Here is a 20,171-nt window from a genome sequence, read left to right on the forward strand (position 1 = left end):
CAGATCACCCCCGGGGGAGCGATGTTTGTCAGCTTGCGCTTTGTATTTACGTTTGGCCCGGTCGAGGTTGCTAACGAGCCAGGGCCAAGTGGTACGAAGGGCGTGTGCCCAGGAGGCAATGTCGGGGTTCCCCTCCCCCTCTACATCATCTGTAGGAACGATGGGACTGAAATCTTGTCCATACACAGCGAAAAACGGGCTAAAACCTGTGGATTGATGCATGGCATTATTGTAGGCATATTCTGCTAGAGGTAACAGTTCTACCCAGTTATCCTGGTGGTAGTTAACATAACAACGCAAATAACATTCGAGTACAGCATTGACACGTTCAGTTTGACCATCAGTTTGAGGATGGTATGCACTAGACATTCCCTGTTCCACCCCCACCAACTTGAGGAAAGCTTTCCAAAACTTAGAAACGAAACCACTTCCGCGGTCACAAATTATTTTACGCGGAAACGAATGTAAACGAAATATATGCGTTACGAAGAGGCGGGCCAGTTTCTGAGCAGAGGGGATCCCTGCACATGGAATCAAATGTATTTGCTTAGAAAACAAATCAGTAACAACCCACAATACAGTTTTACCCCCACTGAGAGGGAGATCAGTCATGAAGTCCATAGCAATCACTTCCCAAGGTCTGCTGGGCGTTTCAAGAGGTTGTAGCAATCCCGGGGGTTTGCCCTGCGATCGTTTCGCAGCGGCACAAACGGGACAGCTGCGGATGAAGGAGTCAATGTCGGAACGCATTCCCCCCCACCAGAACTGTCTGCGCAATAAGTGAAGGGTCTTCAGAAACCCAAAGTGCCCAGCTGTTTTGGCTCCATGAGCTAAATGTAAAACGTCCTTCCGGAGAGCTTTGGGTACATACAATTTTGAGTCTTTGTACCAGGACCCCCCTTGTTCCAAAACACCAGGAGGTAGGGTATGAGCGGAACGTTCTAAAAGGCACTGGTCCCGAAGGACAGTTAAAAAGGATTCGGAGATGGGGAGCTTGGAGGGAGCCCCCCCGTCGGTCCCGGAGATTTGAGAAATAGTTATAGGGTTAGTGCTTACGTGTGTCGGCGCGCAGACTGCAGGCGGCTGAGCGGTCGGAGGGGTAGGAGGGGCGGGAACTCCGGTCTGTTGCGGTGGCGGCTGGGCAGCCGGTTGGGCTGGCGGAGCTTGCGAGTTAGGGAAGGTGTGTTGATGCTGGGATCGGGTTTGCACAGCCAGCATAGGTAGGGCCCCACGTTGCATAGGGGTGAACAGAGAGTTGGTGGGTCTTTCGAGTTTTACCGGATATTGTGGTAAACGGGAGAGGGCATCCGCGAGAACGTTCTGCTTCCCAGGGACGTGCTTCAGGGTGAAACGGAACTGAGCAAAGAACTCCGCCCACCGTTGTTGTTTCGCCGACAGTTTATGGGACCCCGTGAGGGCAGCTAGATTTTTGTGATCGGTCCAAACTTCAAAGGGTACTTTAGACCCTTCCAAGAATTGCCGCCATAAAGTCAGTGCATGATGAACTGCAGAGGCCTCTTTCTCCCAGATGGGCCAGTTTAATTGAGCGTGCGCAAATTTTTTTGAAAAGTAAGCGCAAGGGTGAAGAAGACCGTCCGGTCCTTGTTGGAGGAGAGCCCCTCCCATGGCTACATCGGAAGCATCGACTTGCACAATGAACATTTGATTTGGGTCTGGGTGCCGTAGCACCGGCTCCGAAGTGAAGAGGCGTTTGAGGGCCAGAAAGGCGGCTTGGCATTGCTCAGTCCATAGGATTTTTGCGGAGGGCAAGGCAGCCGAGCTTACTTTTCCTTTAGTTTTCAGTAGGTCCGTAATGGGTAGAGCCACTTGGGCGAAGTTAGGGATGAATCCCCGATAGAAGTTTGCAAATCCCAGAAATTGCTGTACTTGCTTACGGTTGGTGGGGGGAGTCCAATCGAGGACGGCTTGGACTTTGGCGGGGTCCATGCGAAGACCTTGGTGGGAGATGATGTATCCCAAAAACGTGAGTTTGCTTTGGTGAAATTCACACTTAGCTAGTTTAGCGAACAGTTGATGGTTACGCAGGCGTTGTAGAACTTCTCTGACCAGAGTCACATGCTCGTCCATAGATTTCGAATAAATGAGAATGTCATCTAAGTAGACCACCACCCCACGATATAGAAGGTCATGTAGGATTTCATTGATGAGTTGCATGAAGACCCCCGGGGCCCCTTTTAATCCGAACGGCATTACAAGGAATTCATACATTCCGAAACAGCTAGAGAAGGCAGTGAGGTGTTCATCTCCTTCGCGGATACGGACTCGGTAGTAGGCTTCCACCAAGTCTAATTTAGAGAATACACGGCCTTCCTGTAATTGTCCCAAAATATCCGATATTAATGGGATAGGATAGGCGTTGGTCTGGGTAACCGCATTGAGCTTTCTGAAGTCAATGCACAGGCGAAGGTCGCCCTCTTTTTTCCGGACGAAAAACGCGGGGGCCGAGTTTGGGGCATTCGAAGGGCGAATGAACCCTCTGGCGAGGTTTTTGTCCAAAAAGTCCCGGAGGACAGTGCGCTCGGAAGCGCTCATAGGGTAAATCTTACTTTTGGTTAATGTGCAGTCCTTTACTACTTCAATCGCACAGTCTGAGGCCCGGTGGGGGGGTAAGGCATCACATTCCTTAAGGTCGAAGACATCTTCAAAGTCCCGGTATACAGCGGGTAGAGCCGGTGGTACTGGAGCAGTAGAGGTTAACGCTGGAACGGGCGGAAATGGCAGAGCAAAGTTTTGCCGATGCTGGTCGCAGGTGGGACTAGTGAAAGAAATAGTGTTTGTTTCCCAATCAATACTGGGACTATGTCCTTTAATCCAGTTAATTCCCAAGACCACGTCAAATCGGATAGGGGCTATAGTGAAGTCTATTTGTTCCCAGTGGGAACCAATTCCCATTGCCACCCCTATGGTGCGATGATCAACTGGACCCCCCTGGAATTGGCTCCCGTCCATTTGAGCAAATTGGACGGGGGCGGGTAAAGCCTCTGAGTCGGCTCTGAGGGCAGCAAACGTGGCTTCGCTTATGAGAGTGCGACAGCAACCGGAGTCAATTAGTGCTTTGACGGGGATTTGTGGACCTCCGTTAAGTTGTTGTAAAACTGCATCTACGTAGACGGTGGAGTCCACTTCTTTGATTTTGGTAGGAGCATTCGGTTTGATAGGAAGATCCTGAGAGGTCTGTGGAGATGCTCCATTCACCACAGACCGGAGCCGTTTTTTGACAAGTCGAGGGGAGATTCCAGGTTTAAGGCTGGAGAAATCCAAGGGTTTTCCTCATCCGAAGAGGGAAAGCTGTCCCCCAATGGGGCACTTGTAATCCGAGACCCGGCGGGGTCGTTGGAAGCAGGCAGGGAGGCTGGGTCCCCGGCATGGAGTGCAGAGGGTGTGGGCCTTCCCGGAGCTGCGCTGCGGGTGGCCGCGGTGCCTCTGCGTGGTGGACGACCTCGGGCGCGGGTTGTCGTGCTGGGACGAAATAATTCCTGGCGGCGTGGGCAAACGGCTGCAAAGTGGCCCATTTCTCCGCATGTAAGACAGGCACCCCTCTGAAATCGGGCTTCACGTTCCTGGAGCGGATGTGGGGGATTTCGCGGGACGAGCAGTGGTGCCTTGGGTTGAGGCTTTTGGGTGCCCTTCTCCTTGTGCTTTTGACGGACGAGAGAAATAAAACGGCGGCGGCTTTCCACTTCCTCGGCTAATAGGATCCAGCCTTCGAGGGTATCGGGATCGCCCCGCATGTAAGACCAGTTCAGAATGTCAGGATGCAAGGCTTCCCTGAAATGATGGATTAGGGTGGTCTCGGGCCAACCTACAATTTTACTTGCCAGTCGCTGAAATTCATCGGCAAATTCCCGAACTGTAGCAGAGCCTTGTTTTAATTGTAAAAGTTCCGTTTTGGCTCTTTCTCCCAGGAAGGGGTCCTCAAACCTCCTTCTCAGGGCAGTCATGAAGTTGTTGAGGGAACGAATCGCACGAGAGCGGGTGTCAAACTGGAGGACCATCCAGTCAGCCGCTTTGCCTGTCAGGAGGGAAGCTACGTACCGCACCCGGCTATCTTCCGTGGGGAAAAGTTGACCTTGTTCTCGCATATAACTGTCCACTTGATGCAAGAAACAAGGCAAAGTCTCAAGAGATCCGTCATACGTAGTCCTCAATTTGAGTTGCTTCCAAGGGCCGGGCGCGGGCTGACCCGGTTGCACGGGTGGTCCGGGCGGAGGAGCAACAGGAGCTCCAGGAGGCAAGGGTGGAGCAGGCACATTAGCAGGTGGTTGCACGGGTGGTCGGGGCGGAGGAGCAACAGGAGCTCCAGGAGGTAAGGGTGGAGCAGGCACATTAGCGGGTGGTTGTACGGGTACCGCCTGACCCGGTATCGGAACGGGCTGTCTCTGAGCTATCAGGGTTTGTTGTAATTGCCTGTTCTCGTGAAGCATAAGTTCCATTACTTCTTGGAGTTGATCAACACGGTCGGAGAGCTCCCGATTCTGGGCTCGTAAAAGATGAACCTCCTCACTTGGGCCCCCAGTAAGATGAGGCTTACTGGTTCGGAAGCTCGTGGCCCATTGAGAGCTATCCCCATATAAATCCTCGTCTTCAGACTCATCTGAGTCTCGACGTCGGTCAGCCAAACGGCGTGCGCGTTGGGTCGCACGCGACGGGACAAACGCCGGGGAAAAGGTTAGACCTGATAGTCCCAGTACATAGTCCTTGGGGCGCGTGTCCACGTTCGCCTGATTCCTTGCTGCAGCCGCCCTGGCTGCTTCCGCCGCCTCTCTCTCTCTTGCGACCCTAGCCGCTTCGGCGGCTTGCTGATCCGCAAGAACTTTGGCGTTCTCAAGTCTTAGGGCAGCCTCTGCCGTAATGCGCGGCAAAAGTTCTGTCTCGAGGAGCAAGAGTATGGGGTCAGGTTCCCCGCCCAGCAGAGGTTGTACTCGAACCGCCAGTGCGGATGCCTCGGCCCCAAACGTCGGGGTCAAAACTTGAGTCAAGGTGGCTACCGGGGTGTCCTTTGTACATTCCACAAGGAGAAGAGCGGTGCTAATAGCGACTCGCTTGGCCTCAGCCTGGCAGCTGGCCGCATCCGGGATCAGGGAAAAACCCTCCGGTGGGGCTCCCGCCATGGTAGAAAGAGTTTGTCGAGAAATAAGATTATCCAAAAGTCCAGTTAATATTTGTAAATCCTCAGTCGCCAATCGGGCATCGTCCAGTAGTTGATCCAAGTCCTGAAGATCTAAACGAGCATCAGTATCCTCCGATGTTAACATCCAGAGACGTCCTGTAAGAGATTGCCACTGCGCGTGTACCAGTCCCCTCAAGCGGCAAACCTCTCGGTTCGTCCGGAAAAGTTCAGCGATTAAGTCCTGTAACAGAGTAGGGTCCTCTGAGAAGGGCTCCAGGGTAGTAGATCACCTGGAGAGCTGCACAGCTCCCATCCAAGTGGCAGGCGAACCCCCCTGGGCTCCAGCCTGGCTAGGAGAACGGTGAAGATGTGGGATAGCTGTCATAATGTCAGCCCTTGGCCCACAGAACCAGAAATCACCACAAAGTCGTATAGAGTCCAAACAGATGGATTTTACTGATCAAATAGGCATACAGTGCAAACGAATAAAATGACAGCTATGAAAGGCTCACTAGCTGGGAGATATTATAAGGCAGGAAAGGCGGGAGATTACACGCAGGAATACAGTTTCCCAGGAGCTGAGTTCCCAGGCTTAGGCTTAGGCATGCGACCTTGGGGGGCAGACAATACAGCACAGAGACAGAGGCAATAACGAAACCGAGATAGCAGCCTGACAACTGGGATTTAATTTGAGCTTTTTTAACCAGTGCCTAACACACCCTTATTTAAAGTAGCCTCTAGTTAAATCCTTACCGGAATCTCAACAATTAAATGGCTCAACTGAAACCAACAGGAGCACAACACAACAACTCCACCAATGGCACAGAACACAGCAGCAACTCTGAACTTCTGAGATGAAAAGAACCCCCCCACAACCAACCCTGTAGAAATTGAATGGGAAAAAGCAACAATAAATGGACCCCATGTCCCCTATGCAACTCAAAAGCAGAACAGAAGTCTTTCAACAAATAAAATGAGCAGAAAGTGAAGTCAAGGGGGGGGGGAAACAAGGGAAGGGAAGCTAAGCAACAACCCCTCTGACCCCCCCCCCAAAAAAAATCAGCAAAGGATAAGAATGGTGAGGAGGGAAATGAAGTAAAATTGCTTTTCAAAACCCACAGAGCCCCCCACGCACAAGCCCAAAAAAGTTCAAAAACCGCATTTGACCACAATGCAAACAACACAACAGCAAAAACAAAGACCCAAACAGAAGGAAGCAAAAGTCCTTTAGGCCTTACTGGGCCCTTTGCCCACCCCTCTCACAACCCACCACCAGGCCCAAACAACAAATGTCAAGATAAAGAACTAAGGAAACTTTAAATAGTTTAAAAATGAACCAGTTTGTTCAAACCAGTCAATGATCCTCTCCAGGCAGGCAGGCAGGCAGGTTCATTCCAATGGAGCTCCAGTCACAGCAGACTTGCAGGTGGCAGCAGTAGACCTCCAGAGGCTCAGAGCAGCAGCTGAAGCCAATCTTAGCAATGCACAATCCAGAAACCGCTCTCTGTAATGGAGTCTAGCTGCAGCCAGGGCCTGCTTTGCCTATGCTCAGAAGAATTTGAATGAAAACCAGCCATGAAAAACTCCTGAGATTGGGCAAAGAGCACTGCTCCCCATAATGTGCAATCCTATTTGCCACTGCTTCCCCCTCCTATTCCCTGAGAAACCTGCTAATGGGGGGGGGGACTAGATTGTTGGACTCCACATTGGAAGCCAAACAAACCTGCAAAATAACTGCTGTGATTGGACAAACAGTACAGTTCCCCTTAATGTGCTTTCCTATTTGCTTGTGAGAAATGCCTCATGCCCCACTCCCTCCTGTTGCCCTGAGAAGCAGTCCAAAGGTGGAAAGGGGGCATAGGGCAAATTTGCAGGCCTTTATTTGCTGCTGTTTCACATTCCTTATTAATTCTGAATAAACCTGTTTTTTCTGGATTTTTGGGGTTTGGGATAACTGGCAACAAAGGGAGATTCTGTGATGTGTATTTGGCTTTAAAATACCCCAAAAAAAAACACCAGTAAGGTTTTTTTCAGGTATTTATTTTCAGCTGAGATAAACCAAATGCACATCCCTACTCTCATATATATTTTACAGCATTAGACCAGTATCTGCCCACCTCTTTTGTGTGAAGTACTGGGAAGCACAATAACACTGTAATTGACATAACTGTGATTCTTAATAGTGATGAGAAATATCTGGTGGTTCCTAAATTGGTATTGCACAAGCATGGTGTGTTTTGATGCCTAAAACCAGTCTGGGGGTCTTACTTGTTTACAAACAGTCCATTACACTTCATAGGTTTTATTTGTACCCTATCTTTTGATAACAGATTCCCAAGGCAGCTTACACAGAATGATAAAATACATTTTATTTGGGGATGCTTTCCTCTCCTTTGACACAGCACTACTCCGGAGCATCACCCCACCCAAACCCCAGTTCTCATTACAAAGAGCGTCTCTGGTTGTTTCCAAACCCCAAACAGGTAGCGAAACGGTCGTTGCTTGCTGCCTTATGAGCACTTCTGTGTCTTTTTGCAAAAATGCAACGAAACAAAACGTGGACCTTTAGGCCCAAGCTTTTGATTGACCCGATTCTTGGGCTTTCATGCAAAGTGAATTCCTATCCCTGATGCTGCCTGTGGAAGAAGTGGGCCTGTCCCCACTGAGTGGAATCTCCCAGGGCTCCCAATGAACAACCGCCTCAGCTTTCAATTACCACCACTACTGGCCTGTTATGGGATGCCACTGCCTCAGCCTGACCAGCCAGAGCCTCTCCCTGCCACAGCTATGTGTTGCTGCCGTATCACTGTCCTGTCAACTGAACCTGGCTAGGCTGCTCCTTCTGATGGTCTCCCACGATGCCATCTGTCAAGTTCAGGGGGGAGACACGTGGAGGTCTTTTGATAGCCCGACGCTCCCTCCCACTAGTCAGATTGACATAGCTGACCTGTCTCTCCCCCCCTCCCTCATGTAGTGACACTTTGCCACCAATGTCAGTTAAGAAACAGGGTTTTGGAAAGAAACAACCTGCAGCCACCAAATATGCAATGGTTCCATACCATGTCTGCACAACTTGTGACCTACTGAGCCAAAAATACATCTCCCATATATATCACATAGGGTGGACTGCCAGATGTTTGACAGCCCCGTTTTTGCTGTCCTGGCCAGGCAGTAAAAATGGGAAGGGGCACAATACGCGTGTTCAGCTTGAAGGTTACAAATTGTAGGGGGTTATTGTAAAGAACATCAAGAATACTTCTTCTTTGAGAAGATTGTGAAGTTCCAGCGCTGTAAGTCTAATTTCACACAGGTCTCTGAGAGCCCTCTTCTGGCAAACTGCAGATAGCACAATGGATGACGTAAGAAAACGTGGATGTATGCAGAATGTAAAGCACAGAAGTGGCAAGTAGGGGTGTGCATTCGGCTAAAGCCAAACTGAACCCCCACCCAAAATACCTTATTGGTATTTTCTGAAAAGTTTTAATACTGGGGGCAGGGGTGGTGGAGGCAATTTAAGGGAGGCGAAAAGTGGATCCCAAATAATGCTGAATTTTTTCGGCATAATTTGGGGCCATTTTGGCACTGCCATTTAAAAAAAAAATAGGAGGAATTCCCCCATCCCTCTCCCCCTCACTTACCTCATGGTGTTGCCTCTGTGCTGCTGCCTCCAAAATCTACGGGGACTTCGGAGGTGGCTGAATTTTTCAGGTTTGGGTTTAATAAAACCCTAAATTTTAAAAAATCCAGGAAAAGACAGTGTGGTAATTTATTTTTTTCAGATTTTAATTTTTTTTCCAGGTCTATTAAACTTGAACCAGAAAAATACCAGAAAAAAATGGGCACAGCCCTAGTGACGCAAGTGTTATAGCTTCACACCATCAGGCAGGCATCCCAGAAAGCTGGGACAGGTACAACTAAGAAGGCTTACATGAAGTTTTCTTGAAATTATAATGGTAGACATAGAGTGCTAGTTTCTGTGCATATGAGGAATGTACATGGATTTCTGGTAAAGGCATAGGATGAAAGGGCTAAAACTATTCTGCACAGACCTTTTCATAATGTTCAAATTAGTGCTAATTAGCCAAAAATCCGTGCAACCCTCATAGGGTGGCGTATCTCAACCAAAAAAAGGGGGCGTTCCCGTGCTGTAATGGCTCAGGCCGGCACCATAACGCCCCGGGAACACTTCCAGAGATGCCGTTACGCCCCAGGAACGCTGGGGCCACAAACGCCGGCGTGCGCCTCCCGGACGCCGGCACTGTGGGCCCTTGCGCCGGGTGTGGGCCTTCGCCGGCCTCCAAAGGCCTTTGGTGAGGGCAGCCGGCGCAAATCAGGAATGCGCTGTAAATGTCAATTTACAGAATACACATCAATTCTTGTGTGTGGGGGAGTCAATCCAGTTAAGAATCAGTTTAAAAGAGCACTTTGGGGGTTGAAAAGTAGACATTAAACTTCCCTTGGTGGGCCAAAACACCCACAATTTGGCTCCCAATACTTTGATAAGGCTGACTTTCCCTGCATAGGTGTGTCCTACACCTTCATTTCAGCATTTCCTCCTTTGGATTTTTCTTTTGGGAGGTTTCCTGTCCTCTTTTTTGGACCCATCTTTCATGTGGAATAACAGGTGCAAAAAGCACCTTCTCAGAGGTTACGTCTCACAACTGTGTAAGGCTGCATGAGACTTTTCTGAGTCAGCTCTTTGGATTATCGTTGCGATGTTTACAGTATTTGCTGTTTGAGGGCTGTAGATTTAGTTTTAAGCATTGCTGTCTTGATATTTAGATGTTTATTGTTCTTGGGGTTTTGATCTGGTTTAAAGGTTGCTGTTGTCATTTGATGTCTTATGAAGTTACCTTATAATAATTCTTTGTAAGTCACTTTGAACACAAGTAGAGATGGGATATCACTGCATGCACACTAGTCCCATTCTGCAGTCTCTCCATTGGCTGCCCATCAGTTGCTGAAGATATCAAGTAATATGGAGGAGGTGACCAGCGATAGCCAAAGACAACTAGATGATGCCATTCTCAAGACTTTGGTTTTGACACAAATTTTGTAAGATCATCAGAATATGAGCTACTGTACAATAGCGCTGGTTATAACAGCAGAATGTTGCTGGTCTAGTTAGATATTTCTGCTGCTCTGTACAGCTGACGGTATCCAGGAGGCTGAGAAGAAACAATACAACTAAATGAACTAGGATTTATGAATATAATTAAAACCTCAGTTAGTACTAACTATAGCTAACAAGTCAGGCTTGCACAGGGGTTTAGACTCCCAGTAAAGCATTTACTAACAAACCATACTTCATTGAGCATCCTGCATTTGAACACTGTGATAAACCCGCACTTAACAAAATGTGGCATGCCCCAGTCTATCATGATGATGTCTAAATACAGCCAAAGTTTTCAGTTTTTTAAATCTTGCCATCTTTGACCATACCATGCTCTATCCATTCCAGAAGCACGAAGGCAAAAGATATCCCCAAAATGCTCTAGAAGCATCACTAAACCTAAGGATGTGGGGATCTAATCAGTCCCTTGGATGGACACTACTCAAAGCCCCACATAAGAACAGGATAGAAGTATAAAAATACATATATTAAAGTAAGATCTCTCAACAGGCTTTTATTTCATTGTTAGGTTATAGGTCAAAAACAGAATCTAGAACTGTGCTCTGAAAATCACAGTAAGAGGATAAAAAGGGGAAACACTTTGGCTGGAGGAGACTGACCAAAGCATTCTATTCTGCTTCCCAAATCAAAGATTATCTGGAATCGCTTATATCCCTGCTGTCAATTGAGGTCTGCTGTCAATTGAGGTCTTTGATGATTTATATACTTGGAAAGAAAGGCAAGAAATGTGAGTCATCCACAACAAAACCTTTATTGGTATTATTGATGTTCAATTGTGAAGAGAAAATATAAAGGTCATTTTTGTTTTCACTACTTACTTCTCTGGTGTAGGCTAAACTTCTAATTAAATAGTACATTCCAATTGAATCACATGGTCATTTTTGTTTGTTTTGTTCCTCAAATGGTATCATGGTCTCCTGTTAGATGAAAAAGTCCTCACACGTTCATCCTCTATTCAAACAGTTAATCTATTGGTTGTCTTAAGATACATTCAGATAAAAAGATAAAGTTACATACTTGTAATGTGCACGCATAACAAACAGCAAGTAGAGCCCATGGCAATGTGCTAAAAAGTTTAAAGCCCATTGAATAAATAGAAACTGAAAAGCACATGCTGCAGTTGAGTGCATGTGCTCACTCTCGCCCCCCCCAACATTCTCCATCTTCTCACCCTCCCCCAACATTCTCCATCTTCCGAGCAATACTGAGGCCGTCTACTTCACGTAAAGACCCCCGATCTTATTTGTCATCCATTAAAAGCAAGACACGGTCCATTAATACAAATAATTATCAGTGCTAATGATTTAGTAACAGTCTGGCACAAATGGAAATGCACAGTAAGTACATGTAGTGCAGTACTGGCATCAATAAATAATTGGGTTTGATTTTAAATGATCGGAGAACAACAGCCATCCACGCAACCCATGCACGTCAACCATTTCAAAATAGAAGCTGAAAAATAATTCTGACTCAGGGACCCAAGCCACCCGGAAGTTCTCTTAGGCAAGCCCCACTGAAAGGGAGTGGCGCGTGAGGACTCTTACGCGGCTCTCGTTTGTCGGAATGAGTTTGCCTAAAGAGGGCTTCTGGGCACATGGCGGTCATCTTATTTGTTCTCAATGTCTGACACTACTTCAAGTTTTTACACACGGTGGATGGGGGAAGAAAACTAAGGACAAAGATTTTCAATGGTATTAGGCAGGTGAAGTAAAGCCATTCACTAATAATATCTAGCTGATATGGAAACATATACAGGAAAGAAAAACTGTTATCAGTAGAAATAGAAGAAGAAATAGTCTAATCCTTTTTAAAAAACTATTCACTGGATCATTTTTATACTTCAAAATCTGGACAGAAGATGAAAGGCAACTAAAATTTCATTTTCCTTCACTTGCACCGCTTTCACTAAATATTTTTTTCCTAATTATTCTCTAAGGACACATTGCCAGTACATTCATCTACGTTTCATTTTGACCATAGTCACAATCAACTTTTTTCAGTAACTTTGGCTCTCGAGGCTGAGGCTATTATTTTGACCTCATGAAAGCAAGAAATAATTCTAAGGAATTTTGTTGCAAGGGGTATGTTCTCAGTGTCTGCAATTAAAGCATTTTTTTCCCTTTGACAATCCAGTGCAGTACTGAACATAAAATTAACACAGAACACGAACGTTCTAGAAACAGCAGCAGCTGTCCTTTCCCCTAGGCTCCTAGCAGGCCTAGCGGTCATTCTAAAACATGTTATTTCAAGTTTATTGTATAAGAAAAAAAATCCTTTCACTGGCTAGGCATAAGAGCTGTGAGTCTGCCTATTCTCTCCCCTCCACAAAGGCAAAACAAAATGTTGGAATACTAAGTTACTTGCTCTGTTCAACACATCATGAACATCAACAATTCCTGCGCTTATGAAAGTTACTCAGTGCGTGCTGACAATTGACAAATATGAAAGCATGATTGGTAATTCTTTCTTGATGAGGCTGAGTTCTGACGTCAAGAGAATCCGTTAGTTTTTCTATCCAAGGATTGCTTTTTTTCAGTGCAAAGAAAAATCCACCCTTTCAAAAGGTTAGCTAGTTAAATTGTCAAAAACAGTGTCATGATTCATTTATAATACATCTGGTTAATATTTACATTCTGTACAAAGTTTACTCATTTTTCCCCATTAGGCACAAAGTTGATTTGTCAAACTCAACAGCAAATGGAAGAAAAACCTTATTTTTCAAAAAAAAAAAAAAAAAAAAAGAGTCTGAAGGAGGATTCTTGGTACCTCTTGAGAAGACCAGCCATACACATTTAAGCCTTTCATCGTAAGCTAGTTTGTTTGGGGAGCTTAGCTCCCATTAGGATGCCCGGAGTTAAAGTGGATGGCCCTTTCATCTGCATACTGGAACCCACCATGGTTGGGAAGCTGCGATTCCTCCTAATGCCACTGTTCAACTGAATGCCCCCAATAGCACCCGTTACAGCCGGACCCAAAGGCAAGCCTTCTGGCATGAGGCCCCCAGGAACGAAGGCCTTGACTGGTCTTTGCGCCCCACAGAGAAGAGGTCCTCGATCGTCAGTTACCATAGGAGCTTGTGCTTGCCCCGAGCTAACTACTTTGGCGATCCCGAACTTTTTAACTTTGTCTACTAGGTTAAGGTTGGAGACAGACACATCTGTCTGACTCTCAATATTCCTGATATTCTTTTTTCCCCTCACTTCCTTCAGAATGGAACTGGCCGGTTTGGAAGCCAGGAAGTTGTCGTAAGGGGGGCTCGTGCATTTGAATTCAAAAGATGGCGGTGAAGAAGAAGGTGTCTGCATAGGTGAATTGGGAGGGGTGGAAGGAATGGCAGCCATTTTTGGAGAGTGTGTGCTCAGGAGGGTGCTCCTGCCAGCTCGGTCCCAGCTCAGCGGATTGTACACTGCTGCTGATATCCCGCGCTCCTTGAGAAGCCAAACAAGCCCCAAGGATGTGCTCATAGTAGTTGTGGACTCCCGAAGGTTGGTGGAGGATTCTACCAAACTCAGACGCCGTGGAGTGCATGGTGTAGCCACTGGAGTGCCTTTCAAATTGCCAACGCTGATACAAGCTGGAGTAGGTGCTGCGTTAAGGCTGTAACAAAAGACAGAATGTCAAGTGAATGTTCTCCATTTGAAATCCTAACATTCAAGCATCTCTCTCTCTATCAACATGTCTGTCTCTATCAACATGTCTATCTCTATCTCTCTATCATGTATCTCTCTATCTACAGTCAGCTTTACAGGTCCTGTTTTTCTAGGATGGCTGGATTAATGATTCCCCCAAAGCCATTCTCAGGCACACTAAGAATACAGTGTATTCTTACACTGGCTCATGTTCTCATAAACTCATTTTGGCCAATAAACAGGCATAAGATATGCATTTGCAACAAACAAATTGATAATTTGACAACAGGTGTTTATAAGTCAACAGGATATAGATGTAGCATAACAGGACAGGCACGTTTTCTGGGTTTTATCACAGGCCGCAATAAAGCCAGTACTTGTTCCAAACTCCTGGTTACTTAACGGAGAAGGAAAGCGAATGGTGACAGAAGCTGCCCAATGTTTCTATATGAGGTTTCTAACTACATTCTCTATTCAAGCAGGCTGTAGCCACATAACTCTAGAAGTGCCTTTGGGCCTCTTTTGTGCATCTCTGAAAGCTATCAATGATGGACACACAGTAGAACATGGCTGCTTTAAAAATCAAATGTACATTTTAGCTCATATAAGTGGTTAAATTAGAGGTTAGGGGAAGGCAAAACTGATATATTTACAGTGTAATCCTATGAGTAACTCCAGTCTAAACTAATTGAAATGAATGGACTTAGACTGGTGTAACTCTCTTTAGGATTGCATTGTTAGTCAAGTATGAAAGTGACCTTTGTTCCCTGGTTGCCTAAAGCAACCTTCTTTCTATATACCATAAAATACCAATATTTGGTAAGAGGATGCAATTTATGTTATGTCAGTTTCTTTCATCACCCCAATTTATTTCTATCTGAATGTAGTTAAAATAATACTCAACAATTAAACATAGTATATATGAGAAAAGAAAGGTCAGAAATGAATGCTTTGAGCTTCTGACACCTAAGTTAATATTAGTGGAATTTATGAACTCTTATACTGGCACAGACACCCCAAAACTGTTTTACCAATTTCTAGTTAGTTGGAGAAATTACAACATTCCAAGATATCAGCTCTATAATAAAAACTGACTTGTGTATGATGGTTATGGCTGAAAGCTACTATCCTTACACAAAACTCCAGCCCCCTACACCCAAACTTCAAGCAACGTGTCAGAAAATTCTGATCAGAACTCAATGCCATTAATGATGAACAGGCAGTGTGCACTCGAAAACGAAAACCAAACACACACACACACACACATGCAGGTCTATCTAAATGCTTGGTCAACTCTACTGGAAACTGTTAATAGCGGGCACTTGCATCTCTCTTCCCAACCTGCTGGTCCTTTTGCAAATTCATATTTAGTGGAGAATCAACTATGAATAAATTCAGTTGACAATGGGAAAAAGAGCAACCTATGATTCCTGGCTGGCCAATCGTAAATTCTGAAGTTCTCTAATATCACAACTATTACAAGTACTGTTATATGTTCTTAAGTATTATGAATGCAGAGAGCAAAGACCTCACTGCCATGTTAGTGAGCAATGTTCCAGTTAACTTTAAAGAGATCCAGATTTGAGAGTTACTGCATTTTTTAAAAATCACACTCTGCTGATACCAGATGCATTGGTGAGAGTTAATTTCGTGTAGTAAAAGTAGGGCCATGAACACATGGGGAAATGTTCTTTTGAATCTGGGAACCGGGCTCAGCGCAGATCCAACTGGCGGCCATTTTCGACCTCTGTGGTCACAGGACTCACAACTCTACTGGGAATACTGGCCCATATGCAGCTTTGTTTGCAACAATACTTTTAGTATGTGAATCTATGTGCTGGATTACTGTACTCATTGTCTGTAGCCCTTGTGCCCCATTATCTCAAATTAAATGGATGACCACACAGGCCAGGACTTTTTTCTGTGGTGGTACCACGACTGTGGAACAACCCTTCTCAAAAACACTTGGCTAGTGCCAAATATGACATTTCCCGTGCCAGCTAAGTAGAGATTTGTTTGCCTAGGCTCTTTGCTGATGTCCCTATCGTCTCATGCACATTCAAGAGAAAGCTACTGGGTAGCAACAGTTCTTTTTCCCCCCTCCTTTTGACTAAATCACTGCATCCACATATCATTGAGCTATAGCAATAATTCACAACTAGATTTTCCTGTGTAGAAAAGACAATCCAGTTGCTACAGCACGACAACCACACAATATCCAATGATGTGTGGATGTAGCCCATGGTTGGATCCAGAGAACTGCAAGCATGCTTCCAAAAATCTTTACTGCCTCCTCCTTGCTGTAGCCATTTCTTCTTCTTCTTCTTCTTCTCTCTCCCTCTCTCTCTCCCTCTCTCTCAAAAAAAGGAAATTCTGAGAGTCGGGGGTCTATGGGACTGGAATGAGAAAGGGAAACTGGCAGAAATCTGCGACTGATGCATGACTGGTTTGAATCCAGAAGGATTCCACAGTGAAATCAGCATTCCCTTGAGTCAAGTCCTCTCAACAGAATGAAGACGCCCTTTTCTGTTTCTTTCAATAACAGCAAAATTGAATCTAGCAAAACGTGGTACAGTACTGAGAAATATAAGTCATTTTTGGACAAGTGAGATTACAAGTTGCGTATCCCTTGTTTATGTTTTATATATACTTTATATGCATAACTTGGATATAATTTTAAACAATATTTTTAATAATTTTGTGTACACTGAACCATCAAATGGCACTGTTGAGGGCCTGTGAGTAATGCCTGCATGCCAGCTCAAAATGTCCGGTTTTTGGATCAGTCCAGATATCGGATGACTGGATAAGGGATACTCAACCTGTACTATACTTGAAGCAAAAATAATGCTGGTCCTGTTCCTCTGCATTCCCAAAATTTAGAAGAGTTCAGTTCTTGTTAAAGGGAGGAAGAAAGGGTCAAAGTGTCCAATGGTTTCCCAAAAGTTTTTATCATCCTTGGAGTCTGCTACCAGAGGTGTCTTTGAGTGTCTGGGACTTTCCTCTCTAGGTAAGAACTTCTGGTATGCACACTACATCAAAACCACTACACTATGGTTCAGTTAGGACATGATGACAAACTATGGTTTGGTGCAAATTGGATGAGCCTCAGGCTCCCATTTGCCTCTCTTCTTCCTCATGTATTCAGATTTCCTCTGAAGTGTTCATTTGCTGGCAAACCAGCATATGCCATCACATTCAAACTGTAGTTTGCAGTTCTGGTTTCCAGGCAGGCTATTGTTTGTGCAGACCATAGTTTGCCCATTTTGCATGCAACAGCAAGCTATGGTTTGCCAACAGGAAGAAGGAAGGAGCAGTAATGTCTAAGAGGGAGGAACTAGAAGGTGAGAAGGGAGCATTTCTTTTAATTTGCGTGCATACCCATAAGAGTGGGCATGATCTTAAAACATTTTCAACCTCTTCTACGTCCTGTACTTACTTATTCATTCATGTTACTTGCTAAAATGTCATAACACATTGATGGTGCTGCACAAACAGAAACAGATTCATTTCACATTATATTTAAATATAATTTCAGATATAAGACGACTTTGCAGCAAATACCCTAAAGATAAAATTAGATAAAGTTGACTAGTAGGATTGCATAAATTGAGCCCACTGATGGGCAAGAATGCCAAAAGCTTTCTCGGCTGGCAATATAATCCTCTGCTAAAAAGCAGGGCCTCGTTGGACAGAGGAGGGAATAGCCAAAGCCCATCCTGAAAAGAAAAAAAGAAAGGAGTACCCAAAGCAGCCTCATGCCCACCAGTCAGTGTTAAGATTACAGAAAGTCAGCACTTCACTATATACTAATTTAGAACTTGGGTTAGAAGGTCACCTCATGTTAGAATGTCATGTTAGAGTGGAAAGGGAGAAGAGTTGATAACAAGAAGTCTTTGAGTTAGCTGGTGCCACAAACACTAGCATTCCTTCTATATGACTCCGCCAGCACAGAGATTGCTTGGCAGTGCTGCTCACCCCCTGTCACGGTGGTCATATTGTGTGCCCTACATCTCCTCTCAGCATAAGGTGATATAAAGCAGTTTCATCGTCTTCCTCACATGACCTGTGAAGAAGCATCATTCATAGTTTAGGAAGGTCTTCTTCTCCGGCCCTTGTGGCCTGATAACATTCTTGGTTGCTGTTTCGGAGTCAGCAACGAGCGCCGGGACAGCAAACCTCACGACAACTCGCTTGAGCTAAGCTCAAGCGACCCGAGTACATTCATTGTTCTGCTTAAGCAACAACTGCATTTTACAGACATTAACATCATGGGGAAAGAAGTTCTCATCAAGCCTGCAACAGTGACACTGGAAAAAGAATCGTGGCCACGATTCGCTCTGCCCGTGATTGCAGCACATGCCTGCTGGCCCAAAGGAATCACATTATCTTTTTCCAATGTTTTATGCAGCAATGTTTGTTAAGTCATCGGGCTTTCTCTAACAGGGTTTGGGTCCGTCTTGCTTTCTTAACTGCAGCCGCTTTCCCCCACTCTTACACAGAGTTATCGCTTGCAGGTTTTGTGCTCTTTTCCCCACCAAGTTTTCCCAGCGTTTTCCAGACCGCCACAAAAGTTGTCTGAAAAAACATAAGAAAACCACTTGATGCGACTAAATGACCGGCAGGGAAAAGGGAGGGGGGGCATGATGCGGTTAAGAAGCCAAGCTGGAGCAAAAACCTGGGGCAGAAAAGCCCATTTTCCTGCACAAGGTTGGAGAGAGAAAAATGTGAGGAGAGCTGACAGATGAATGCAATATATATATGAAGGATATAACATTACATCTCCTGTCTTGTTAGGATAGGTTTCCCTCTCAGAGCATGAAGAGGGAGACTTCCTGCCTGCCTGTTAATTCCTTTGCTAGAGCTAAGGAGGCATTCACAAATCACTTTATTTTATGTAAAAAGAACTCTAAATATTACCAAAGCATAATTTCTCTCAGGGCTGGTAAAACACAAGGTGATTTTCACCCCTGCCTTCCAGTTATCGTCCAAAAATCCATTATGTTGCATTCAAGATTAATCTGAGACTGTGAGTTATACCTGCAGCCTACCTTTTAAAACTGATTTGAGGATAAACAGATAGATCTCTTTTGTAAACGCTGACTACCCTGGTTGATGAAGCGCTGGTTGCAGTGTTACATCATAACTAATCTGTATTAAATGATCTGAATGTTACTTCACAAACAGGTTTCTTATGGGGATGCTGCTGTTATACATTTTTTGATATCATTGACTCATTCAAATTTACAATCTGAGAGGAATTTATTTGTACACTTAACATTTAAGAGGCAGCTGTATCATTTTTCATAAGGTTTTTTTTTGTCTCTGACACATGGCTCATTTTGACTGTTAGGAACACAAAGCCAAAAGCATTTTCAAATATTTTCCTAGGAACAACTTCAGACTTTTTAACAGTCTACGGTTCCTTTTAATTGGGGAACAATTTACTTATTTATTGCATTAATACCCAGCCCTTTTTCCCGAATGGGGACCGATAACATTTGTTCTCAATTTTATCTTCACAAAAACCCTTACAATCTCCTTTCTCTCCCCACAACAGACACCTTGTGAGGTAAGTGAGGTTGACAGAGCTATAAGAGAACTGTGAATAGCCCAAGGTCACCCAGCTGGCTTCATGTGGAGGAGTGGGAAATCAAACACGGTTCTCCAGATTAGAGTCCACCACTCTTAACCATGCTGGCCCCACAGATTTAGAATGTCTCCCCTGGCTTTTCTGGGGTGAGATCTATTCTTGGACAATGGACCAGCATAGGAGCCAAAGGTAATTAGGTCTCCCTAAAGATATTCACTGACTTTGTTGGTGGCTCTGAGACATACAATCCCATTAAAGCCTCTGTGCGGTGCTCAAAGTGAGTGAAAAAAATGGAAGCAGGATGGTTTCGATTCAAATTAGGCCAGGCTCAGGGTGGCCGATGGTTCAGTTATCACCTTTAGGTACAAAACCGCTGCTATTCTCTGGCAACTTGGAATAAGGTATTCACATACAGAAATCACTTCAGTCAGTTACCATTAGTAATCATCGAGCTGCTATAAAGGCAAACATATTAATGAATATGGCTTAATATTGGGCATAGTTTTCAAACGTTTCCAAACATTCTCGGTATGTAAGTGCCAGGCAATCCCAGCAGAACCTTTTCCCATCTTCCAGGATTGTTCTGGCCAAAGCTGTTTGTGAAGCCAGAAGAGGTTGATGGGCAGTGGAGAGGAGCATGGGACCAGTGGAGCAGCAGCTTTTTAGGGCTTTAGTGGCTGAGGG

The 20,171-nt window shown here is 45.2% G+C and overlaps 1 protein-coding gene across 8 annotated transcripts in view; it reads right to left on the reverse strand.

Annotated features, from left to right (window-relative positions):
• Window positions 1–13,063: 13,063 nt before the first annotated feature.
• TRAK1 (trafficking kinesin protein 1) overlaps window positions 13,064–20,171 on the reverse strand; it is a 90,839-nt gene continuing 83,731 nt past the window's right edge. For 6 of the 8 annotated variants that reach the window (XM_056857562.1, XM_056857559.1, XM_056857563.1 and 3 more), the window contains one exon: window positions 13,064–13,862. In XM_056857562.1, the coding sequence (XP_056713540.1) occupies window positions 13,067–13,862 (796 nt within the window). In that variant the 3' untranslated portion in view covers window positions 13,064–13,066. Of the gene's footprint in view, window positions 13,863–17,887; window positions 17,961–20,171 lie in introns of those variants that run through there. The other 2 variants (XM_056857564.1, XM_056857560.1) reach the window with 1 other exon arrangement.

Source organism: Euleptes europaea, chromosome 11 (genome assembly GCF_029931775.1).
Source record: "Euleptes europaea isolate rEulEur1 chromosome 11, rEulEur1.hap1, whole genome shotgun sequence".
NCBI lineage: Eukaryota > Metazoa > Chordata > Lepidosauria > Squamata > Sphaerodactylidae > Euleptes > Euleptes europaea.